We start from the raw sequence: 26878 nt of genomic DNA on the forward strand, positions 1-26878 counted from the left end.
TGTGTACTTTCTTTGTACAGTCAACTACACTCTCTGAGAGAGCCAGAGTCAGTTTCTCACTGTTGTAGTGCTTATGCTCACTCACCATACCCCCCCCCCCTCTTCAGCCAGCTGGTTCTCCTCACGGCCATATATTCATCCGACTTAGAGTTAGCGGCGGTAGCGGTGTTAGCGTTAGCGCTGTGGCTCTAGTGCACCACATGGTCGATGTCGTAGCGCTCACAGAACTTGCTGGTGAAGGGCAAACAGGTGAGGTGCTCCAGCCAGTGCCAGTTGATGGGGTAGATGTAGAACCAGACGATGAGCGAGGAGAAGAGCCCCACGTAGGCTAGCAGCGAGACGAGGATGAGCACCCGCTTGCGGTACTTGTCGAAGGCGTTGAAGGTGATGTAGGGCAGGAACGAGAAGGAGAGCAGGAGCCCACTGAGGAAGCCGAAGATGTGGGCGATGTTGTCGATCCAGGGCAGCAGGCCGCAGAGGAAGAGGAAGAACACGATGCCCAGCAGCTTGAGGAAGGCCTTCCAGGGGTTGGCCAGGATCGGCCAGCACTGGATGAGCTCCACGAAGAGGCACGCCAGCAGACCGAACTGGGAACCCGCCGGACCCACCTGCAGAACAGAACAAGCGCTCGGTCACTGGCCAGCACAACTCACTAACATAAACCCCCCAGGAATGAAGCACCTAGAAGAGCTTCTGCTTGTGTTCACACCTTACTGCTGCTATGACAGCACAAACACTGAGTGTCCTATAAGTGTCCATTACTCTGTTGGGATCTACACTTTGCCTGTAAACATAATGCTCCCAAAAGAGAGTCTAGATCATGAAAAGAACACATAAATTAAAGGAATACAAGAGGATTAAGCACAGAAAAGCTAATTTCTGTTACATTCTCAGATATGTAGTTATTGAGGGGCTTCATTTATAAGCCACTGTTTGAAGGATGACGGCGTATGAAAAAAAAAATATAATACAAAGAACATTTTTTGTGAATGAATTACATGCATTTTATGAATGAATCATCCAAATACAACCTGCAGCTATTTTGAAATTACACACTCAGCTTGCATTGTTGGGTGTGACGCACCCACTGAACTGTGAATGAAAAACGTGAGCATTGAAAGTCAATGTAGCCCCTGCCTCTGAGTTCCCTGGTATCTTGCTAATGGCAGTACATCAGGCAAGGCTGTTATTATTGCTATACAGAGGTCTCATACACACACTGACAAGAGTGGCAGGCAGGTGCGACGGCTGAATGCGCGATGTTGACCTTTCGGGGATGGACAGTAGGGGCGGATGAGATGGGATTGTCATGCTAATACGAATGCTAATAGGGCTAGCCAAGCCAGCCATTACCTCTTTGTGTGATATTAATGAGACACTCAAAAATGTCCAGGGAACAAAGAAAGCTCACAGCAGACAACAATTACCAAAACAGACAACAGGGCAATTTGTATAATTGCAATATTGGCAGGGAGTTATTCGGACCAGTAGATGCTGTCAGTACGGAGTCAATACGAGGACTGTCCAGACACATAAGGACTGTTCTTTTCTCCTTTACTGCCAAGTTCCTCAACAGAACACCTGCTGTTTATCTGCTGGCGCCACACAATGTAATTGTGTTACAGTTATGAATGTAAATGTAACTGCACATATGTGGTGGTTCATGTATGCAATATACAGTATGTATGTCTATATCACACAATCATGCAATTGGTTAGCCTACAAGTGTACACAACTGAACACATATAACTACAGTGTGTCAATGATTTAAAATACAGTATAATTTACAGCATTACTGCTGAGGCTCAATGTTTTGTGCTTTATGAAGTAGTTTATGAAGTTCCAAGTAGTTTAAATCCTGTCCAAACTTCAAAGCCCTTTCCCTCACACTCTCACATTGAGGATCCTTTATAAACATGCTCTCTAAGCAGGAAAAGCTGCAAGCATGGCTTCTCAGAGCCTGCTTGCCTGATGGTCACCTGATCAGGCTGACGTCAGGATGATGGTGGTGGTGGTGGTAGGTCATCTGGGGCAGATGGCTAATCTAAGGAGACAACCTTCCGCAGGCACAAGGAAAACCGAGAGAGAGAGAGAGCGGCAGAGAGAGAGAAAGAGAGAGAGGGGAGAGATAGAGAGAGAGAGAGAGGGAGGGAGAGAGGTGTACCACCTTTCACACGCTCATGCCACACCCCTGACACACACACACACACACCCCCATGAAGAAGTGTCACCCCTGCCACAGGCACGCTAGCGACCACCGTGCTAGCGTTAGCATTAGCAAGAGTCACGTTTGAAGGGAGAGTGCTAGGTGAAAAAGAAGGCTGAAAGGCACGGGCTGCCTGCTGAGCACGTGAGAGGAATTCAAAACTAAGAAGACGAGCTTAGAGGGCTGAGTGGGAGAGTTGACGTAATGCAATACTTTCGTATGCTTCTGTTAGAATTGCTTAGTTATCAAGAGACTGACTAGATAAGTGGACTAGACTAGATAAGTGGACTTCTAGGGAAGTTTTGTTTCTCTGTGGGGAAATTGATATTAAATTCAGGGCACCAGTATCTCAACAACTACCTCCGCCTAGGAGGTGATGTTTGTGGTGTTTTTTGTTTTGCCTGTTTCGCAAAACCTAACTGGAATGGACTAACTGGAACTCGATTGTCCTTAAACTTGGTGAAAGGGTTAAGCATGGGCCAAGGAAAAAACAATTCAATTTTGGTGATGATCAAGGTTCGAGATGCCCTTCTTGTTAGGTCCTCCTGTCACTACTTAGGTCTTGACATTCACACCTTTGCTAATGGTTGCATAGCCAGTCTGTGTGTCTGTAATCTGGTTCTAATGACCTCGATGACCCTGACTGCATAGTGAATCGTGTTGCTGGGCTGAGGCACGTGCTGATATGACCCCAAGCAACACTACAGATCGCACGGAGAGTAAGAGCGCTAATGTCGGGATTAGCAGCTATCCACTCACTGGTTGCACTTGAGCGCTGACAGGGAATTAGATTTGCCTGCCAAGTTCCCTCACAAGACCCAACATTACTGCCAAGCAAAGCGAAGAGAGTTTTGCTTTCGGAAGTGTGACTGCTTTTCACAGTGCTCTTAACCATTTAAATGCACCTTCACTAAAACCCAAACGGTGAGCATCAACAGGACCTGTTATTTTGCACCGTGTAGACTAATGGGATAATCTAACCTTATTAAAACTGGGCTCTAAGTGGCTTGAGAGTCATCGTTGCAGTGTGTTTGTATCGCTATTTCAGTCACGAGAAAGCCAATAGGTTTATGATGCCTATTGCTGACTCTGACTACACAAAGTGACGCCAGTACCTGATATACGTCAGGCTGATGCCAAACACACCTGAGACAGACTACTACCAGCTTACTGAAACTAGGACCACTGCTTGGAGACATATGTGGCAACATGTGACGTTTTACTGAGCTCACTTATTCAAACTTGACAATGAACTTGCGTGTGAATGTACTGCCCAGTTGTTCTGCTCTTACTGGGCAAAGAGTGGAGTTTAAAGGGTTAAATTGAGTGCCAGTGCCACTTCAACTCAGCATATTTACTCTCTTTTCCAACTCTTTACGCGTTTCTGCCTGCCTGCCTGCTTGAGCATCTTAGCCCCATTTTTAGCAGGCTTGCACAGACATTATCAATCCACAATGGAAGAGGATTGCAGCCTAACTTTCCATCAACACATCAAGCAGACGATAAAGGGAGAGGGATTATCTGGAGGCAAATACGATGATGGCACACATTGATCAGGAAGTCTTTGTCCAGAGGATGTACAGGAAGATTTGGGATTTGAGTGGAGAATTTCTATTCCACCTATGCTATTTTTTTATATCATATAAATAAATAATTAATTTAATTTATTTATACGGTTATACCCCATCATTGACATAGCATAGGGATGGATGCTTCTGCAAAATCTCCAAAATGCTATGGGTCCAAGATGCTAACTAGTCTTATTTCTTGGCTAAAAATAAGTGACTTCAGAAAGCTGTGAAGTACCTGTCCAAGAGGATGTCATTCTGGATGTCATGAAATATCATCACTGCACCTAGTTTTGCACCGGAACGCATAGTGCTTACTGCCAGTGCCCTGCAGTGGGGGCTTATGAAATACCCTGCAGACTGCAGAACCACTTCCCCAAAACTCTATTTCAGTTCTAGTTCTACTTTGCTTTCAAATGAGTTCCAGTTCTACATCGCTTTCCGATTAGCTCTAGTTCTTGAACTAACAGTGTGTTAGCGTACCATACAACTATATCCAAACAGCATATATGATGGAGAATCCACTGCACTTCCCTATACTCTAGCGTAATTCAGTTATAAATATGAAATAAAAGCAATATTAAGTGAACACAATCGTTTACTGAATGACTAAATGCAAGTGCAGTGATATGTATGCAACAGTGTGGCACTTCAGAGACGTTGACAGGGTGAGGCAGTTGCTGTCCAGACGGGGTCACTGTGGGCGGGTAATCCCTATGGAAAGCTCCATTCTAATGGCACCTCTGAGCTCCACACAGACAGCCGTACAGCAGGCACATCACTTTTTCTTCACCTCCACCCAATGCAAGTAAGCAGCTGGGTGGAGGTCAGTGATTTCCCCATATTATTAATACGTGCAGGTCAGCAAAGACTACAACAGCCAGAACCCAGGGGACTTAGGGTGGAAAGAGTTCGGTAATCTCTGAATAAGCTGAGGTCCACAGATCCAAACCTCAGGGATCCCCTTAGTAAGGGGTATAACAAATTCAAAACTTGTGCTACAAGCACGTTTTTAAAGGTTCACGTTACACAATAAAGGGCAAATTGAGCCAGCATGTGTAGCTGTTTTCATTGTTTTCTTCAAAAATGATCACACACTGAACCATTCAGTGTTTTCTTAAGTAAACAACGCAGTTCACAATAAGGCCAATGAGGATGTCAATATGACAGCTCAAACAGCACAGAGAGCAAAACAAGGAAATAACTCCCATGAAAGAAGGAGAGCAGTGCCAAAAAGGGAGGGGTGAAAGCAAAGGAGGAGGAAGTAGGGAGTGACAAATCATGGGGGGGGGGGGAGTTGGGGGGGGAGCTGACTGCTCTATATCTGAGCCAGTGCTCTGGCCTGCAGGTCCTGAGGCGCTGGCATACCTCAGCTCTGTAGGGGAGGAAGAGGGCGCTGGCCAGGTTGCCCGTGATGCCGCTGAGGATATAGATGATGGAGATGCGCGCCCAGCCCGCCAGCTTCTCCAGGTCCCTCAGGATGGTCATCTGGAACACCACCGACACCAGGCAGTGCAGCAGCCTACACACACACACACACGCACACGCACACACACGCACACAAACAAACAAAATACATTACTTAGTAAAAACTACATTCACTTTTTGAGTTGATAATTGTTCCACTGAGCTGACTAAGGAGTGATGGGGAGGGGAGAAGAGTGAGTGTGAGGCAGCTAGTAAGCCTTTCTCACCCAGCATGAAGGAAGAGTGAGAGCCACAGTCTGTAGAACTGGTCTGGGACAATTGGATTCAAGAAGGGCAGCAGGCCACACACATCATCCAAGCAGTCCACCTGCGGCCACAAGAACAGAGAGAGACAGAGAGACAGAGAGAGAGAAAGAGAAAGGGAGAGAGAAAGAGAGAGAGAGAGAAAGAGAAAGCATTGTCCCATGTTTATAGCAAATCGTATTGCTAAAATGCCTTTTTAGAGTGTTGGTATATGATGCCATTGATTGATGTTGATGGAACCAAAACACTTCTCTCACAACTAAACAAGTTATGTACGAGTAGGCTAGTAAAACATGAATGTTCTGCAATGTTTGAGATGCATAGCAGCACCTGTGAGCACAGTGTGGCCTCTTCATGGAAGTATCCGCGCATGAACGTGCAATACTCTCGGGTTGTAATCTCACACCTGACCCAGAGAAGGAGAGAGAAAGAAAGGAGAGAAAGGAGAGAGAGAGAGAGAGAGAGAGAGAGAGAAAGAGAGAGATGGAGCCATAATGAAACAGATCACACAGAGCCACACAATGAAGCCATGGCATCAAGTGCAGACATTTCTGAGCTACTTACAACTACTGTTGGCAACTAATTAATATAATCCACTTGATCCATTAAACCTGTGATTGAATTTGTGAAATTGCAAGATCACCAAAGATTTCCCACAATTGCGACTGCAGGTTGAATCTAATTACCACAATATTTCAGTAAAAACACTGTCATTGAATTTCAATTTTATTTTTCATTGCAATTCAACTGCAATTTTTAATTTTGGACTTTTCGCCGCAATAATCGGAACAAATCCTCACAAGATTGTGGGGATCATAATATTTAGGAATTCCAGCAGGAATGTATTAAACAAGCAAACAAACAAACCAAAACCTCTAAACCACTGCAATTTTAAGCACAACTACATGAACTCAAGAGTGTTTGAAGAAGTGATCTCTGCAGGTGAAGGTTACCTGCCCTTCGTGCCGATGCAGCAGGGCCGGCCTGTAATCTTGCAGTCCATGTGCCTAAGGCCTGTGTGGTTCCCCCCTAGCTTGGTACAGATCTGAGACCAGCAGAAAAGGCCCAATGTTAGAGAGAAGCAAAAAACAAGAACGTCCTTTATGCACAGGAATAACAGAATGCTAAGCTATTAAACTTGAGGCTAAAACTATTTACACATGATGTAGAAACCCACAAATACACAAAATCACATGAGAGGAAAAAACTGTAAATAGTAGAGCTACTTCCGTCACGTGAAAAAGGAAGACTGTCAGACAGTCACACCATTTCTTGACTAGACTTTCTAGTTACTAACTTTCCACGTTCTCTATTTAACAATCTAAAAATATCTCACATGACTTTTTTTAGCACTGCTAGACTTCTGCTTCTATGTTGTTCATTTTGAACCTACTCTCCATTTCTGGTTCAACATATTTGAAGCATCTGTGGGTTAATTGCCGCAGCTGCAAGCCGAACTACAGATCTTCTCATTGGATGAAAACCACGTCACTCACCGGCCACTGAGTGATGTCATCAGTCCAAATGTGCGGTGCTATGGAAGCAGGCACCTCACAGATCCTTTGGCCATTCCATGTTCGGGTGAAAAGATCATGGATGACAAGAAACAGGCGGGTCATTTAAAAGCATAACCACTTGTAAGTGAAGATCTATTCGGATGTGCCTTCTGAGCAGGTAGCCGTCTTGTATAAGAGTTAGAGACAGTACCTGGGGTCCTGGTTACACACAGAGCCAGATGTCCGAATGATGTCCACATCTTCATCTGACCATTTTATAAAAGTGCCAAGTGTTTCCTGTCAGGAAAGAGAATGTGATTTTAGGAGTCAAATGAAAAACAAAACCTCTAATAGGATTCACCAATAGGTGGCAGCATAGAGCTATACAACGCGTGCTGGGAGTGGGTAAGGCTGTGCTTGTGAATGAATGGTATGCGTGCAGAATGGCGGTGGTGCATTGCGAACATTTCTGAAACACCCAATCTAAAAGCTTCCATACACACATAGCTATTCAAAAGTTTCAGATCACTGATAAGATCACTGACAGTTTTTTTTCATCCAAATAACCTTAAATCGATCATAACTATGGTGTGGATATTCTTACAGCAGGAAACAGCTGATTTTGAATGAAACATTTTCTGCCACCATATTCTGCCAATCATTATTAGAAAACCCCTTTGCAATAATGTCTGTGCAGCTGAAAACTGTAGTGTTGTATATTTCCTCAAACTAAAAACATTGTTGCACAAGTGGCATATATGTAGAAGATTAAAGGTTTCTGGGGGTGTACTTTTTATTACTCTAGAACAAAAACTTGCAGAGCTTTCAAGGCATATTGAAAACAAGTACAAAAAACGTAATATCCCTCGGATAGAGGGATACAGTCCCCAGAGGGTTAAGAAAGCAGAACCTGTGCCTAAGCATGTGGATTTGATTATGATCTAAAAGTGGTCAGAAAAAGAGAACTTTCTACAAAAAGGTTTCAGGCTATTATAGTTCCTTGAAATTAAAGCTGCTCCGTATAAGAAATTGGCAAGAAATGAACATATCTGGTGCATCAGGTGTGCATCACATCCTTCAAAGAACAGTGCAAAGCTCTAACCAGGACACCAAGAGAAGCAGGAGGCTCCAGTGCACAAAGGGTGGAGAACAGCATCACAATCGCTAGGTTCAGAAACAGATGCCTCAAAGGTCCTCAGCTGGCAGCTTTATTAATACCCAGAAAAACATCCGTCTTATCCTCAACAGTAAAGAGTCTTTTGAATACTGAGAAGAAAAAAGCCACATCTGAGATTGGCCAAGGGAAGGGAACAACAAAGATAGACAAAATAAAACAAACTGGGTGGAAGATGATTGAGAAAAATGTTTTAGATAGACAAACAGTTTGGATGACAGAGCAGAAATGTTCTGAGTCACAGAACAAATGAAGAGGAGCTTGAGGAGTTCTGGACAGAATCTCTCAAGCATGGCAAAGAGGGAGTGTGATGGTCTGAGGGTGCTTTGGTGCAGCTATGGTATGCATGTTGTACAGAGTATTTGGCATCTTTAACCAGGAAGGCAATAACTCAATTTTACCATAACTCCCTCGCTATACTGTGCCCTGTAGACCGGATTTGACTTGAGCCAATTCCTATCTTACAAGACGGTAACCCAAAGCATTGCTCCAAAATTATGCAACATCTATTTAGGGAAGAAGCAGTCAAACTGTAATGCTTAAACTGGAGGATTCTTTTATGGATGCAAATTTTCAAGCACAAAATAGTTATTTCAAGTTGAAAGCATTATTTTTAATGTTGTTGGGATCTTCACTATATTTTGTTTACATTTTACAGCTTATTTGGTTGAAAAAAAAGTGAGTTTCCTCATTTTGTGGGTGGTTTCACATTTCTGAATGGTAGTGTATAATTATTTTGTGTGAGTGGTGTATGTGCGTGTTAGTATGTGCAGACATAAAATAAGTGAGCTTGAATGTACACGCTAAGGATATACATTTGCTTTTGAGAGTGTATGAGCGTCCACAACTGTGTGTGTGTCTGTGTGTGTGTGTGTGTGTGTGTGTGTGTGTGTGTGTGTGTGTGTGTTTGTGTGTATCTGTATCTGTGTAAGTATGTTTGTGTGTGGATGGGTGTGTATTTGTGTGTTCATGGGATTATGCATGTGTGTGTGTGTGTGTGTGTTTGTGTGTGTATTTGTGCATGTGTGCATGTGTGTTTGTGTGTGTGTGTGTGTGTGTGTATCTGTGTGGGTGTCTGTCGGGAGCACACTCACTGAGCACTGTTCATTAAGTGTCTGCACACAGCCCGAGTTGTCGTTCTGGACACAGCATCCCGTCTGTTTCTCTAGGTCTTTGGCTTTCTGAATGAGACGCACAATCTGCTCGTCCTGTCTGATGCAAGGAGAGAACTTGGCCCCGAGGTGGATGAGATCGTCCTAAACGCAACCAGAGATAAACAGTTGGCACAAAGACTTCCCATAACATAGATTACAACTTAGCGCAATGTTGAGCTTTATCGGTACAAGGAGTGACATTGTTAGTACAAGGATTGAAACCTTTTTTAAGGTTGTTTTGTAATATGACCTTGTAATATCACTTCCTATGAAAACTTTGTTTCCAGTGTCCTTGCTGGCTCAGGGTGACATGTGAGTAGGTGGCAGTGGAGTAACCCAAACTTACTGAGCCAGGCCCGAGCCAAAAGTTCTCTTGCTGGACGTACTTCACACTCTCGTAAATCCCTTTGTGTCTCAGCACCTGGAGGAAAACATAGAAAAGATGGAAGAATAAAAAACACTGATGAGTGAGACAGTGGGGTTCCTTTCAGGGTTAACATGAGAAACACAGATTGGACTAGCAGGTAGAAGGTAGCAGCTAGCGCTTATCTGCTTACGGACTCTGAGGTATCCACCAGCCACTCAGTACAGAATGAGAAACACAGTTTGGACTAGCAGACAGCAGCTAGTGCTTATCTGCTCACAGACTCTGAGGTATCCACCAGCCACTCAGTACAGAATGAGAAACACAGTTTGGACAAGCAGGCAGCAGCTAGCGCTTATCTGCTCACTGTCTCAGTACAGAGTGGTAGGAGCAATAGTTGAAGAGGAAAGGATAACTCTCCAAGGCATGGGTTGGGAACCTGGCTCTTTAGCTGACGGCCGGGGCTCTCGAATGTAATGGGTTGGAGAAAAATACGGGAAAAACGTGCAATAAAGGGATTAACCTAGGCCTAGTAGAACGCTAAAATAACAGTCAATACTACTTATATTAAAATTACAAGGCTTCGTGGCAAATACGTGGGTATATCTGAGTGATTTAATTTAAATTTACACCAAACTTGACTCCGTTACCATAGCCTGCACAATATTGTTACATTTGCACTGGTTGCCATGCCAATATAAAACAAAATCACAGATTTCCCTACAATTCCATCAACAAGAAAACTTTAATTGTTAAAGTTTATAGGCTAGAGAAAATGTCGAAAAGGAAAAAAAACGTATCATGCATCCCTGTTTCTATCTGCGATTTCTAAATGGATTTTGCTGACCTGACCTCGTCTGACATCTGGGTGGGTAAGTTCAAATAACTGAACGATCAGCTGGTAGGAATCGCACGTCAGCGAGCACAGCTTGCGAGCGAACACAAGTGGACTGACATGGGAAACTGTGTTTAAAAAATGTATTCAAAAACTCGTTAAATATCCAAACTTTTTCTTGTAACCGTCTTTTTGTGGCTCTTCTGAGATAAAAAAAAAAATATGGTAAAAGTGGCTCTCCAGGTAAAAAAGGTTCCCGACCCCTGCTCCAAGGGAACATGGCTGGGTGTCCACCCCAACACAGAAGCCCCCTCCATAGCATGAGCAGATAGGAACTATCCCTAGAGCGCAATTAAGGAGGCCCTATTGGTGGTTGTCGTGTGTGCGGTGCGGTTGCTAAGGAAGTGGAGTGGGGGAGCTGAGTGGGCGTGGCGGATGACTCCCGAGGGACTCACCAGGTCGGTGGTGGAGCGCTGGGAGAAGCCGACGGGGGCAAAGCCGTAAGTGCAGATGGACAGGAGGGTGATGACGATGTGGACGAACGTGATCCAGTACGTGAAGTAAGGCCTGGGGAAAAAGAGACAGTTCACACAGCTTTCACACGGAGCCTTGGGGATGGTTTCACAGAGTGCCCATGAGACAAAACACACAACCTGCTGTCATACATCTCTATAACAATTACACAAGAAAAAAAATCACTTTGGGAATTCAAAATTAGAAATAAAAGAAAATATATTGTTTATTCGCTTGGCATAACTTAATGTAATTTCGTCCATAAATCGGGTAATTCCATTTTCTCTAGTACTTCCAAGTAGCCGTCAAAATGATTTACAGTTGAAAAAAAATCTGACTGAATCATCGTTGCATTATTGAATTGGCAAGAGGTGATGTGATAAAGGTTCCCTGGCACCCCTGCCTGGAGAGCTGGCACTGGCAGCGGTGCTCACCGGTGGCTGTGGACGTCCTCCAGCTGCTTCTGCACGGTGCTGCTGAGGCTGCGGCGGTAGTTGCGGTTCAGCCACTTGCCCACCACGCCCATGCCGTACAGCCGCTTGTGCTTGTCGAAGGCGAAGTGCTTCACCTGGGAGGCGATGCGCTGCCCTCTGCGCTGCTGGGGCCCGTCACAGGGGAGGGGGGTCTTACTGATGTCCCTACTGCGTGGTGAGAGACGGACAGCGGGTACAACCAATCAGAAACAGGTACAGATATACTGGTAGGTAGAACAGAGAGGAACACTGAGCGTTAAACCAACACAAATATTAGGTTGATAAAAGAGCGAGACAGAGAGGCAATAAAGAGAGAGCGAGGTAGAGAGAAAGAGAGAGAGAGAGAGAAAGAGAGAGAGAGAGAGAGAGAGAGAGAGAGAGAGAGAGAACAAGAGGTAAAACAAGACTATAGAGTTGTCTTTAGGCTTTTTGTTTGTTTTTTTCCACAACTCTCCCTCTTCCCAGTTCAACTCACAGGCTGTGGAAAGGAGGGCCTTCACCGAAGGACATGTCTCCGGGGCCGTACGCGGCTGAGAGGGGGGGCGACTCGAACACGTCGTCAGGCATGGAGTACATCTCGTCTCGGGCATCCATCTGAAGACAGAGGGGAATGCAGTGAGCTACACATTCTGTCCATGAGGGCTGATTACCAATATGTACGTTCCTTTATTGGGACACTGTCTAACTTTCTGTCTTATATGATTACACCAATAAAACACACACAACGTTAGAATAACACACAGACAGAGGGGGGGGGGGGGGAGGGGGGAGACAGTCACAGAAAAACAGTGGGTGATATGGATGAGGTGACAGACACTAGAAAGAAGATAGAACTACATACTGATCGCTAACAGGAGACATAATCTTCGAAAGAAAGACAGAGGGCACCAAAGAGAGACATGTTGGACAGAGGGAGACATGAAGACAATAGCTCTCACCAAAGAGAGACATATTGGGCAGAGGGAGACATGATTAAGACTGATGATGACGAAAGCGCTCACCTTGCTGAAGAACACGGAGTCGGAGGTGTCTGCCGTGTCCACGGTGTCCTCCTCCATCCAGCTCGGCCGGGCGAAGCTACGGCGGGGATAACCACGTCCGGCCAGTGAGCCCTGCCCCTGCCGACCCTACAGCAAACAACCCTGCCATAGTCACTTCAGGCTCTCACTCCAGATCACCAGGCACTTTTTTAGTTAACACTTCCAACACAGAGAAAAGATGGTCAATTCCTTGTGGTATTGTTTGGAGACTTCCCACAGCGGCCAATCCTCTGACTGTCACATGCAAGTACTCCTACCCAAAAACCTAAGCAACATATTAACCGCCCAACCAAAGATCCTGAGCAACAGGGTACAAGTGGCTGGTGACACACGCTGCATGTTGTATCTGGGATCGGTAAAGGCCCTCCTTCACAATGCCACATGCGCTGTCTGTAGCCCAAAACTGCTAAACACAATAACTTGGCCGACCACAATGTATTCAAATGATGTATTCAAATTGGCCAACATTCAAATTAGACCTTATTATTCCGAATGATTGCCTTAAGCTTTCTGTTTCATGTAGTCTGAAATAATAACTTTTGAAGACTACAAGGAGTCTTAACTAAATCTAGGCCTTCTATAGTTATTACAAAGTTGCCTTGCTCAAGGGCAAAGCCCCCAACCAGATAGGCCTGATATTACTTTGACATCACTATCTACGTCACGTCACGTTACAAGGGAAGGAATCACGATTTTATGTTGGCCTTTCAATTCATAATGACTTCATAACTTTTAACATAAACATACTGTTATATCTAGGATAAAATATCTCTCGCGGGAGATGTGTATGCACAAACTTATTTTCATTTGATATGCCTATTAGGCAGGCTTACGCTATATAGTGGTACTGTGGTGTGTTTCAGCAGACTAAATGAGCTCTCTTTCAGAGATCTTCGAAGTTTGACGCTTTAACCCTTGCCCTTTGCCCTTTGACCCTGAGACTTACCTTGATGAGGTTCGAGGCGGCACGTATGCTCATGCGGGCGACGGACTCCCTCTTGCGGCGCTGCGGACGGCTGTAGCCGGAGCGCTGGCTGGAGAAGGAGCTGAAGGAGGTGATGCGGGGTGTGTGCGGCGTCCGGGGCGGCCGGTCCGTCTCATCGGGGTTACGGAAGGCACGGCCGCGGGCCAGGGGGTCCACAATCTGGAGGAGGAGGAGGAGAGGGCAAGAGTAGGTGTTGTGGACTAGTGCTTTAGGTACTCTTAAAAACTCATGAAAAAGTTTCATAAAGTTTGGTTATGTTTAATTTAATCCTTTTCATTTTGTTTTCATTACATTTTAGGTAAGGGTTGAGCTTACAATCTAGTGTTTGGCTTAGACAGCCCTCTCATACCCTTAACCTGTCAATCACAGTTCTCTTTGTATCTGAGAAATCAAAATAACATTCTCAGCTCTTGCCAGGTAGACTGACATCTGTTTACTGAACTGTATGAGCTGCATATATCAGGTGCACTGTGTGTATACTGTACTCTACCAAAGTGTGCACTGAATTGTATACAATATCTCTGCGGCTGCTTATTCAGTCTTTCATTATCTCAGTGAGCGAGCATATCCCTCTGTAAGCTGCTTCCCCTCACACAAATATGTTTTTATTTCCTGCTGTGCGATCCCGCCCATAGGTGCTGTTGAGAAACCTCATTTCCGTGTAGCAAATCTCCTCATTAAAAGCCACAAAACTCATTAAAAGGCAAATAAAAACACAAAATTGCTGGGCAGGGCCTGCCAGGCCCATTTTTGGCTTTCAGGAATGCTAACGATTTAGCACAACGCAAACGTCACCGGTGCTTCTGTGGAGGCAGAGCAGGCGGGTACCTTTGGCATCTTGAAGGTGGCGGGCGACTCCAGCTTCTCCATGCTGCTGGAGTCGGTCTCGCAGTGCTGCGGCTTCAGCTTGCCGTAGCGCTGGCTGCAGTGGCGCAGGCTCTTGCGGTGCCACACCTGCTGCTTGGACTCGAAGTCGCTGCCCACGCCAAACCACTGTGCGGTGCTCCTGTGGTCATGGGACAGAGAAAGGAGAGAGAGAGAGAGAAAGAAAGAGAGAGAGAGGGAGAGAGGGAGGGAGAGAGAGAGAGAGGGAGAGAAAAGTGTAAAAACAAGGAAGGACACAGGAAGAGTGGAGAACGATATGAAAAATAGAGGGAGGGGCGGAGAAACAGTTGAATAAAACAACATAAAAAAAGTGTTCAAATGAGTATTCAATGAAAGCAATCCATACTTTAGTGAGGTTGTTCAATTAAAACTGGCTAAATAAACCAAACTGCCTACGTAGTAAGACTGATTTCTTACAAGCCATTATTATTAGTACTGTCAAAATTGAACATTGCATTAAAAATGTATGCAATTCACAAAGCTGCCTGTGTTTTTGATATTATTTCTATTACATGTTATATTTCTGTGCACATAATGGTTAAAACATCTGGTGGCATCCAACGTACACCGGACCCAGAGCTTAGTTGAATTTACAAGCTTGCAAGTTTATTGAGCACTTCAATATACAACTAATCTACCAACTGTCTGTACCCCACATTCTAACTTCCAACTGGCTAACTAACTAACTAACTCACTCACTCCCTCCAAAGTATATCCCTCTCCAAAAGTTCCTTCACATTAATATGCCTTTCAAGATGCCAGTCAATTTTGATAGCCTTGATGGTTTTATTGGGAATCTATAGTTCACAGGATTACATTATTACAAGCTTCAGTCTTAAAAAAAGAAAAAGAGTGATGAATCGCAATTAACTTAAATAACTTAAAATGATGCAATTCATTAGTTGACTTTATTTTTTATTGATTGACAGCGCTAATTATAAAGCTTCACGACGTGCCAAGATAATTTCCCACCTGACGTAGTTGGAGAGCATGCTTTAGTAAGGGAGATCGCTTCCTTCCTTGGAGACCTGAGTAATTATCTGATTAAGGCCGACTGCTACCGTGGACGACTGGCACAGTCCTACATTTCTGCCCTTAAAGCAATCTAAACTAATGTCATTGCACTGCGCAAATTCTCATTAGTAAACAAGCATACAGGCCAATCTAGGAAATTGTGGTGTGGGTCTGGGAGTCCAATTCAATTTATTTCGATTCAATTCAATGCTATTTCGGTAAAGCCTTAACTGGAGTGCTCTTTCTGGGTGCGTTCCAAAAATGTGTGGTACAGTTTGTACAGCATGATAGTGATGGATTAGTTGTGTACAGGTGCCCTGTGTGTGTGTGTGTGTGTGTGTGTGTGTGTGTGTGTGTGTGCGCAGAGTGTGCAGATGTGAACACAGACTGCTGTGTGTGTGTGTGTGTGTGTGTGTGTGTGTGTGTGTGTGTGTGTGTGTGTGTGTGTGTGTGTGTGCTAGCTGTGTGAGCGTTGGTATTGTGGGGAAATGCTGCATGTGTGTCAAAGATGTGTGATATGTTAGCAGTAACTTGTGAGTGTGTGGGCAGCACTGTGTGAGCCAGTGTTGTGGGGGGGGGGGGGGGGGGGGGGCTGTGTGAGTGTGTGATGTGGGGGGTGGGATGGGGGGGGTGGCGTTGCCGTCTCACCGGCGGATGCTCTGCGAGAGGGACGTCTGTCGGCGGAACTCCGCTCTCCTGGAGTCGGCAGAGGGGCCGCCATCAGACAACGCCTCGCTCGACTGCTGCATGCTCACGCTCTTCTTCAGCGAGGGACGCAGGGGCTGCAGAACACACACACACGCACACACACACACAGTAACACACACACACACACATACGCACACACACACACACACACACACACACACAGTAACACACACAGTAACACACACACACACACAGAGTTCATTTCCATATGAATCATTTCTATATTTTCATTTCTATTCCACTCTATTTCTATTGACACCCAGCATCCAACCATGTTAACTTTCTATGTAAACTTTCCTTTTTCACAGCAGTAGGGAAGGCACTACCCCCAAGAGCAAACACATCATTGTTCTGTCAAGTTCAAGTTCAAAGTTCAAAGAAACTGACTGACTGATTTATCCACAGGATTGTAGGAAGTGGAGTATTTGAGCTTCTTAGTGGTCATCACTCAGCACTCACTGTCTCCGACATGCTCTCTATGCAAGCCACCAGCCTGCCACTAGCTGGGGCGCAAGGCTTTACTGAGTGTGTGTGTGTGTTTGTGTGAAGGGAATGTGTGTGTGTGTGTGTGTGTGTGTGTGTGTGTGTGTGTGTGTGAAGGGAATGTGTGTGTGTGTGTGTGTGTGTGTGTGTGTGTGTGTGTGTGTGTGCGGAATGTGTGCATGTGCATGAGTGTGCATGTGTGAGGGGGGAGGGGTGTTTTCAGAGATAAAGACAGTGAGAGAGAGAGAGTGAGCTTGTTTTGAGTATGTATGTATGAGTGTGTTTGTGTGTGTGTGTGTGTGGTGGGGGTGTGTGTGTTTTTAAGCATGCATGTTTATGAGAGAGCGCTTGTTAGACTGTGAATATTGATGTGTGTCTGCGGGGGGGGGGGGCGGGGGGGGGGGGGGCAGAGATAGAGACAGAGAGAGAGAGAGAGTGAGCTTGTATGTGTGTGTGTGTCTGTTTAAGCACGTTCATTTACGAGAGAGCGCTGGGTTAACTGTGACACTGTGTGTGTGTGTGTGTGTGTGTGTGTGTGTGTGTGTGTGTGTGTGTGTGTGTGTTCCTGTGTGTGTGTGTGTGTGTGTCCCCCGCCCCCCTCATTCCCTCCCCACACCACTCTGCTCTGATTGCCTCTGACAGGTAATAGTGCCGTGCACTTTCACGCGTGGTGGCGCACATGTACTCAGTTTGAAAACAGCCATTCAATCTGGACAAGAGCCTCACAGGCAGCCAGGCAGGCAGACATCCTTAGCTCAGTATCTGGGCCATAAACTGACCCCAGAGACCCAACTGAGATACTGTGTGGGGGAGAGAAAAGACATAAACTAGGGAGGAGCCGTGTGCCCTCCCAAGATCCTTCAGGCTACCTCTGATGCTAGACCATTAACCTCCAGCACATTGTGTGTCATTAGCATTAGCTCCTGACTCTCAGCAGGCATCATAAGAGCAACCTCAACAAAGGGCAACGGGATACTTAGGTACAACATCCCCCATGTCAATCTGTCTCTCTCTCTCCCTTTCTTTCTTTCTTTCTTTCTCTCTTTCTCTCTTTCTCTCTCTCTCTCTCTCTCTCTCTTTAAAGAGCTGCAGAAGTAACATCATCCTGTAGCACATCGCCAGAGTGGTATTTTTCTCTTCAACTCAACAAATGGCCTACTCTATCTGTCAAAACATATTCAACAAATTTGTCACAACTGCTTGTGTTTTGGTACATAGAGTCCCAATTAAAAATAACTTGCTTTGTTATCATCATACTGCAGTGAAAAGAGTGCAGAGCCGAGACTTATCACCATGTTATCGGCACGCTGCATAACAGTCACAGCGTCACAGCGTCAAGGCCAACTGCCAGCCGTGTGCAGCTGTTCCCTCCACTCTACTTCTCTGCTGTTCTGGCCACATCCTGCCTGCTAGCAAACATGGCCGACACAGCTGAGCTGCTCGTGGTCATTGACCACTGATCTTTAAAAGACATGAGCAACTGTGTGAGATAAACAGTTAGACTCTAACTGTTAACGCAGTCTTGGGGGTTAACCACTGATCTATTAAAGACATGAGCAATAGGCTAGGTGCACGAAACACTCGGTGTGGGCTGTTTGTTTCCTGTTTAGCCAGGTGTATTTGAACCTGCCGCTATTCTGAATGTAATTAGCGTCTACACGGACCTGGTTGGGTGTTGCACCTAGTGAATCAGCGTTACGATAAAGAAGGACGTGTAGACACTAATTACATTCAGAATAGCGGCAGGTTCAAATACACCTGGCTAAACAGGAAACAAACAGCCCACACTGAGTATTTCGTGCACCTAGCCTATTGTGTGAGAGAAACAGTTAGAACCGTCATGAGGGTTAACCACTGATTTATAAAAGACATGAGCAACTGTGTGAGAGAAACAGTTAGAGATGTCATGAGGGTTAACCACTGATCTATAAAAGACATGAGAAACTCAGAAGATCAGTCAGGATGAAGTGCGAGAGAAACACCCAGAGCTGTATGTAGCCCACCAAAATAAATAAGCGTTATCCTAATCTTTGTATTTGATGTTATCGAATGTCACAAACTAGATGTAATCTTACGTTCGAGTGCAGACAATACAAGAAATGGGGAAGAATGATACCAAAGCCATTACCAGTGAAGACAACATCAGTATATGATAATAATACACAGACATGACAGCTCACACTTCCCTGAGAAGGCCATTTTTGTCAAAGTTCAAAGGTCATGAGCGTACCGGTTTAGTGGAGTCTGCTTCACACTCTTCTTGGGATGGAGGGATGGCGATGGTCAGGCTTGGAGGTTTCTTGCTCTTCAGGCGGCTGTCTGGTTGGCTGCTGCTGCCACTCCCGCTGCCACTGCCACTGCCACTGTCGCCGCCATTCTTCTCCTCTTGGGCAGACATACTGATGTCTTTCTCAGGTCCTATGGGTTAGAAAAAAACAGTACATCTTTAGCAACAGTAAATAACGATTTGTTAAATTGCATCCTGGATACAAATAAGGTAAAGCTCTTTGATTTATGCTTGTATGAATGTTGGATCATCATCTTACATTGAACGTTCCGACAATGTGTATTTAAAGGTGTAGTCCCTGATACTAATCCAATTCACTTTTTGTCAAATTCAGCAACCTGTTCGCCAAGGTTCTCTAGCTGTCTCTTCTGTGCGTGCGCTAAAAAAACTGCAGTATTTGTACAGTCTTGGCTCTGTAGATGGGAAACGAAGTGGCTTGGATGGAGCAATTCTATTAAAAGTCAATCAACACGATGTGTCATGAGCTCGAAAGAGAAGGGTGTAGATTGATTTGGCTGTTGAGCTCAAATATCAACAACCGTTCAGCAGAAATCACAGACTGTTCTTTTAATGGCCTGCAATATGATAACCGATATTAGTTCAAGGCCATTGAGTTTTATGTTATCTATACAGGAAATTCCGTTTTCAAGCTTTCAAATCAGCTGATAATATTCTGCAGTGCAACGAACCCTGTCAGTGAAAGGAAGACTTGTGAGGAAATGAAATCAGCACATGGCTGTGCAGAATACATGGCTGTGCAGAATACTTCTGGACTGACGAGTGAAATAATGAGGGAAGCAGAAATATTTGCAGAGCTTAAGGAATTCCAGGCAAATGGAAACACGCCTTTGGCAGAGAAGAGCCAAAAGCAAAGATTCTATGCTGCAGTCATGTACTAGAGATAATAATAAGATGACAATAGGAGATATCACAATCAAACAAACAAGATTGATTCTTTCGAAAGAAGAAAACGAATGGAGAGAAAAATTCACTGAACTTATGTGCTACCAGTTTTGTATCAGCTCATAGACTTACTTTCGACCGTATTAAGAGGTGAGCTTTGTTTCGTGAGACCATGCATGAGTTGACAATTACATCCCATAACTCCCACAGGAGGCCATGAATGATATCATCGGGTTTCACACAGCCAGGACCTGTGCACTATCACACTCATATTTCACCCCACACCCCTCAGAGCGGACACAGAGGAGGGAACACACAACACCGCCCCACATCACAAAAGAGCACACAGGAAAACACAACCCCTCTCCACCCTCATTTAGTGGAGCAGTGTACTTCATGACCAGTTCCGTATCGCTAACTGCACAAGGACAGCCCATTCTAAAATAAAACAAACAAAAAAGGACACAGCTGAACTAACAGAGATGCTCCACTCCTCATCGTTTAGTCATTTTGCAGATGCTTCTATCTATAATGACTTCAAAGTGATGCGCACACATCCAAAGTGAGCATTAAGGTATGTCCTTTGATGTAATGAGCACTTTCAACCTCAGAGTGTTTCAACCTCAAGAGTGTTTAGACAATGCTGGGCAAGCAGATAGTAGTTTGTCTGGCGCTCTAGATTGAGATAGAGCATCACACACAGAAACACAATCTCTCCCTGGAGACGATTCAGTGGTCCTTCTTTTCAGTGCTGTGGTTGGAGCGGCACTCTATGGAACTTATCACGACGCAGAGATAAATGTTATTCTGTCTACATTAACAATCCATCAAGACTGACAGTAGCAAAAAAACACACACACACACACACACACACACACACACACACACACACACACACACACACACACACAAACACACAAACAAACACACACACACACGCACACACACACACACACACACAGAGTCCTGTCCCAACCCAACCCCCATCACGCCCCACCCTCCAGCGAGTTATGACTTACTCATGCGGAGAGAGGTCGTTTAATCATGCCCTGTGCCCATGTGAGAGAAGGAACGGCATCAGTCCCAGGCATAATCAAACGCTCAGGAATAGAGTGGTCCACGGATAGAGAGAGCCATTGATCGTTGGCACTGAGCTATGGTCTGCCTGTCATGCCTATGGGTGCAGTACAGTGCTCAGGGACTTCTGACTTCGGCCCTATATTTAGACTGTTTTCAAACAAGCCACGTGGGACACAGTGGGAGTTTCAGTTTTAACCTACGTAACATGCAAGTTACCACTAGTCACAAGTCATGGCACCATTAACAAATCAGATATACTTCAATTTGTGCCCCTAAAATCATAAAAGGCCCTTGACTTGACATCAGACTCTTTCATTTTATATCAATTTGTTGGTATGTGGTAGCAAAGACTTATTTATCCAGGAATCAATCAACAAATCCAAATCCACTGAATAATGCTTTAACTCTTCTCTGAGAAAACGGTGGTACAGCATGTTGAATACCCCGTGTACATATGCATAGGAATTTGGAATTTCACACATTATGAACCATTATGCCATGACAATTCCTTACACACTAATCCCTTTAGGTTTAAGTTTGATCCCAACAAAAGACAAAGTAGGGAGAAACACAAACACAGCTCTTGTTTTGGTTCTATGAGAGGTTCTATTAGAGGTTCTATGAGAGGCCACAATTTGGATTCATTTTCGCTAAAGATTGTTGATGTTTGAGCTCAACAGCCAATCATATTACACCCCTCCCTTCTGTGCTCCTGAAGCACCACGGGTCCGAGCCACTTTGGTAGTTTGTATCATCTACAGATTTGAACTGTGTAAGAACACCTGAGCTTTTTTTTAGCACAAATACTGAGCTGACCGCTCATAAGATCACGAGGAGCAAATAAGCCGAATTTGACAAAAAGTGTCTGCGATTAGAATCACGGACTGTACCTTCAGTGCTCAGACAGCCGCATAATAAACTACCAATTAGCAGGGGTGGGGAGTAAAATCAAAACCAGCATAGCAGAAGTGACACTGCCTGTTTTGAGAACATGAATGTTGATGTACTATTGAAAGCACCATAAGAGTGAGCCCCTTAGATTAACTTGGCTCTCCGAGCTGCCAATGCACTAGCTGCATGGGGCCATAGATGCATGAGATGCTAACTCATGAGATGCTAACTCCCAGACACCTTCCTGGTGCCAAGGCTCTTCCCCAGGGGACCTGACGGACGAGAAAAGATTTCCCAGTAGAAGCATTAACTTGCTGGTCCACTTCCAATTTCATTCCAAATCAGCAGATTTCATTGGAGACAAAGCCGCATACCTCATGCTGCTTCAAACAGCCACAGAAAGCAAAGCAAATAAACAACATTAGCTGTAATGCTAGTGGTAGAGACACTAACATGTGGAGAAGATTTTTTCCTGGAAGGGCGAAGCCAACAGAAGGCCAGGCCAGATTCCTCTAAAACCCACTTCCTCCCCAGCCCCCCCCCCCCCAAAAAAAACACACACGGCCATTAGCAACCACACCTGATGCCGTCACCATGGTTCTCTATGCCCCCAGGGACAGAGGGAGCCGCTCGTGATCAATAACAGAGCTCACTCACTCACTCACTGAGAAAAGGGGGAGGTCAAAAAAACATGACCAGCCCAATGTAATATAAACCACGTGGCAAGCAGCCTGTGACAATCTGGAAGGGAGGGCATACGAGTGAGAATGGGGGGGGGGGGGCTGAATTGGATGGCGCTCACCTCAACCCCCATAGGACTCCGCAGCGCTCTGCTTCCCCTCCTCGTTCACTCAATGCTAATGAAAAACAACCACAACTGCCAGCTCTCCCGCCCGCCCTCCCTCCAACCCCTCCCACCTCTCTCTCTCTCCCTCCCTCGTTTGTCTAATGGAGTCTTTTATAGCGCTCCTGGAAGGTTCCGGCCATTACTAACCTCAGCCTCCACTGTCTGCGGAGGCATTCACTCTTCTTGGCAAGCAGACAGAGAGACTCTGCCTACAGCAGTGAGAAGCACAAGGAAATAAAGGCAATCTAATTGATCAAAAGCGACTGAAGAATTGTTGCTTGGCAAGGCTAGGGCACTGCATTTTTCGGCAGTGAAGCCATTCTTTGGAAACAGCATTGTCACTACTGAAGTTGATTCTTTGTGGATGCAGTGCCAGGAATGGGTTGCATCACTTTGCTTGAGGGGAAGTGGATTAAAACGGCTCATCATATATGATAGGGGACTGATAATCTGCTCAATTCTGATGCTGCGGCTGAAACTAGCTTCTCAGATTCAATACAAGGGTTTCCCAGTACAAATTCAACAGAAGTATGGCTACTTGCTGCAAATCTTTCGACTAAGAGCTTGTCACAAGTGTTTATGGGTATGACTCAAACGACTACGGGTACTTTAGCAACTGCTGACAATGAGTCACTAAGCAACTTCGTTGCTTCTACAAACAGGAAAACAATTTAGGAATTAACAGGATTCCCCTCCCACGAATTGAAAAAGTTCAGTTGGGACAGCCAATTTCTTCATGCTTTGAAAGTGTATTATGAAGAGATTTCAGCATTTGCTTGAAAACATTTCTGCAAATTGTATTATTAACAGCCCCAATGTACCATGCCCTATACATACACACACACGCGCAAACACACATAGAGTGGCATTGTGGTGTCAGGTCAGGCAAGGCCCTGTTGTCACACAAAGCAATTACGCCCACATCATAGGGCTGACATTTTAACCCAGACTCTAAACATTCCTGAGCTGCTACTCCAAAGGGTGACTGTTTCAACATCCTTACACTTGCCGCCTCCCTCACAGAGGCTGTGAATGAACTAAGCAGGGCATGCTTTAATGTGACAGGACAGCCTTGTGGCTTGTTGGCGTGACTGTTGGACCATCGTGCTTGAGTGTGGTGCCACCACGTGTCACTCAAATTCATCAGTAACACACTCGCTCTTTCTGTAATTCAATTCAATGCACTTCATTGACATATCCATTAAAAAGACGGAAGTGTTGCCAACTCATTTCAAGCTCTCTCTCTCTCTCCCTCCCTCTCTCCCTCTCTCCCTCCCTCCCTCTCCCTCCCTCTCTCTCCCTCTCCCTCTCCCTCTCTCTCCCTCTCCCTCTCCCTCTCTCTCCCTCTCCCTCTCCTTCTCCCTCTGTCTCTCTCTCCCTCTCCCCCTCACTCTCCCTCCCTCTCCCTCTCCCTCCCTCTCCCTCTCCCTCTCCCCCTCCCTCTCCCTCTCCCCCTCACTCTCCCTCCCTCTCCCTCCCCCTCATATGTTCACAACCTCCAAGGCTTTAGACTATGGACTAGTGTTCAGGAACTGAATTTAAAACAATACTTTCCTAGGCTAAAAAAAGAAACTTCTCAAAACCTTAGGGCTTATGTAAAGTTCTGGAATGATTTAAACAAAGCGAAAGCAGGTCCTTAGAGAGCCAGTAAGTCAGTTGGCAAAGCACCCAGTCACATGATTCACCAGGACATGTTTTAAGTAGCATTATCCCTCTGGGTTTGGCTGACTTTTCCAGTACAAAGCAGAGAAGTTTTCGATTTTTCAGACGTATCTGAACGCTGTCTCTCCCCAAGGATGTTTTTTTTGCGAGAGCTACACAAACACTTGGAAAATCACACCAAACCAGAGGAAGAATGCTCAGACATATTAAAGGGGATGGCAGCGACCAAGCACACAGAGAAACCATCGGCCACCGATAGTTGAGTTAAGTTGCCAAGCGGCCATGAGTGGAGAAATCACACAGGAAGCACACATATTGGCTCCATCAGCACTTCCTTTTTTTTAACGGGGGAAGTGACTTCTTTTTTCTTTCAAGTGCTGGTGCCCAAATGGTTCACTATGACAGTAAGACCTCAGACAGACAGTCAGTCCGATGATGACGCCTGACTGGGAGATCATATGACTAAGGCATGAGGCTATACAAACATGACAGAAAAACATGACAGAACTCTCCGGAAGGTCCAGCAGTAGCGTGGACTCACTGGCTAGCTTTGGCTCCTGCTAGCCACCACCCCACTCAGCCAGGTCCCCCAAGCTGTCACCCTATGTGGTAGCCATGGAGATGAGCCGGAATGAGCGCGCCTTGAATGTCAAGGTTTCGCAGTAAAATGTTATGGCCAAAACACCAGAGTAGAGAAGAGCACCAATAAGCACCAAGAACACCAAGCCAAGCGTAGCTAGACTAGCCTAGCCAAGAATCAGGCAAGCAGCAGTGACCAACCATAAAGGAAAAGCAGATATCAGGTCAGGTTTCCCTTCCTGTAACAATCCAGGCCATCTGTCGTGCAGATTTCTCATTCCACCTCTGATCTGCGGTGTGCTCTCATGTCAGCGTGCGTGCAGACGAACCCTCAGAAGCCAAGAGCGGTTCAGTTGGTGTACACTCTGAGGTTAAGGTGGGAAACCACAGAAACATCACTCCTTCTTCTAAAAGGCCAGTGACACTTAAAATAAATGTTATTACTGTCAGAGCTCCAAGCTCAGTGTACTGCGAGTTAGGAACTGAGACAGCACAAGAGGCTCTCATTTAAAAAAAAAAAATTATAAAGTACTTTAGCGCCTCAACAAAAACCTACAGAAAACAAAAAAAAGTCACCTGAAAATACTTACGTTATTTTAAGATGGACGTCGCCTCACATCTGCATCTATGTTGAAAGAGGAACTGCCAATAGCCTCAGTTGCCTCATATCTCCGCAACCGTGTCCATCTTCCTGTTGATTTCAGACCATCTGACCAGAAAAGTGGGGAGGGGTGAGACAGAGAATGAAACAAACATGGCCAACACACACAGACACACACACACACACCCACACACACAAAACATGAGCCATGTGGGTTTTCCAACAGCCTGTAGCTAAGAGACTGGAGGAGAACACACTGTGTGTGGAGGAGGAGGAGGAGGAGGAGGAGGAGGAGGAGGAGACAGCTCAGCGTGAGCTCACCAGGGCTGTGGCTTCTCCTTCTTCTCCTCCTTCGTGGCCTGACAGTAAATCAATGGTGTCGGGCAGAACTAGGGACTAACATGTCACTCAGCAGCTGAAGCTCACAACCACAGAAGCCAACATGTCACCGTTCAGCAGCTAGAGCTCACAGCCACAGAAGGCAACATGTCACCGTTCAGCAGCTAGAGCTCACAGCCACAGAAGCCAACATGACACAGCTCAGCAGCTAGAGCTCACAGCCACAGAAGCACCTAACATGTCACCGCTCAGCACCTAGAGCTCACAGCCACTAACATGACACAGCCCAGCAGCTAGACCTCACAGCAACAGAAGCACCCCACGAAAGCCTGTTTCCACACCACAGACATCACCACAGAACATCATGCAGATGGATGGGTGTGACAGAGTACATGGGCTTAAAGTTTTCATGCGATTAAAGAAAACTTGGAGCAAAACAGGAAACTTTACATTAGTAGATCTGTAGATTAGTAGATTTCCTCTGTCATGGTTTAAGGAATGAACACGTTTGTATGAATTTGAATTTTATAAATTATAGATGTGTCAGAAGTCAGCCCTGTATATGAATTGCCTTGATTTGAATTAAATCATGACAAAGGCCACTATTCAATAAACATAATTATCCGATGTGATTATACTTGGAAATCAGGATAGGTTGGCTTAAGAAAAAGCATTCACAGAAATTCCACCCCATGTGCATGTCCAAACTTGAAAGGCATGAGAGTCAGAGAGTCATCCATAACGCCAACAACATCACCAGCCCTTTCCTGAGCGGTGGTTTGTCTTTTGAAACATTTCAGAACATGACCTATTCTTATGACACAAATCCATGCAAACTTCAGCTGTTTAACAGAATGAACTGCAAAGGTCCGGCTTGCTTTCTCCAATCAGACACACCTTCAGCCACAGCAGAGTATTTGTAGCCATAAGCCTTTCCATCAGGCTTCTAAACAGACTTCTATGCCAGCCTCTTGGCATTAGACATTGTGGAACCAGGATGCATGACACTTCATTTAAACTTGAAAGTAAAACAAAACAAAACAAAACAAAAATCCACCAG

General features: G+C 45.3%; 1 protein-coding gene across 1 annotated transcript; it reads right to left on the reverse strand.

The window, feature by feature from the left end:
- Positions 1–188: 188 nt before the first annotated feature.
- On the reverse strand, positions 189–25588 carry LOC308375564 (inactive rhomboid protein 2-like; the record flags this gene model as incomplete). Its single annotated transcript, XM_080851728.1, has 18 exons — positions 25469–25588; positions 18860–19047; positions 16087–16220; positions 14368–14545; positions 13501–13698; positions 12516–12641; positions 11990–12108; positions 11476–11682; positions 10984–11095; positions 9676–9750; positions 9270–9431; positions 7213–7298; positions 7002–7065; positions 6459–6550; positions 5836–5911; positions 5469–5569; positions 5143–5296; positions 189–608 (listed from the first exon to the last, which is right to left on the reverse strand). Exons 2-18 carry the CDS (start codon positions 19025–19027, stop codon positions 189–191), a joined length of 2472 nt encoding a protein of 823 aa, XP_080707854.1. The 5' UTR covers positions 19028–19047; positions 25469–25588.
- Between the last annotated feature and the right edge of the window lie 1290 nt (positions 25589–26878).

The sequence above is a fragment of the Sprattus sprattus genome (genome assembly GCF_963457725.1).
Source record: "Sprattus sprattus genome assembly, chromosome: 1".
Taxonomy (NCBI): Eukaryota; Metazoa; Chordata; class Actinopteri; order Clupeiformes; family Clupeidae; genus Sprattus; species Sprattus sprattus.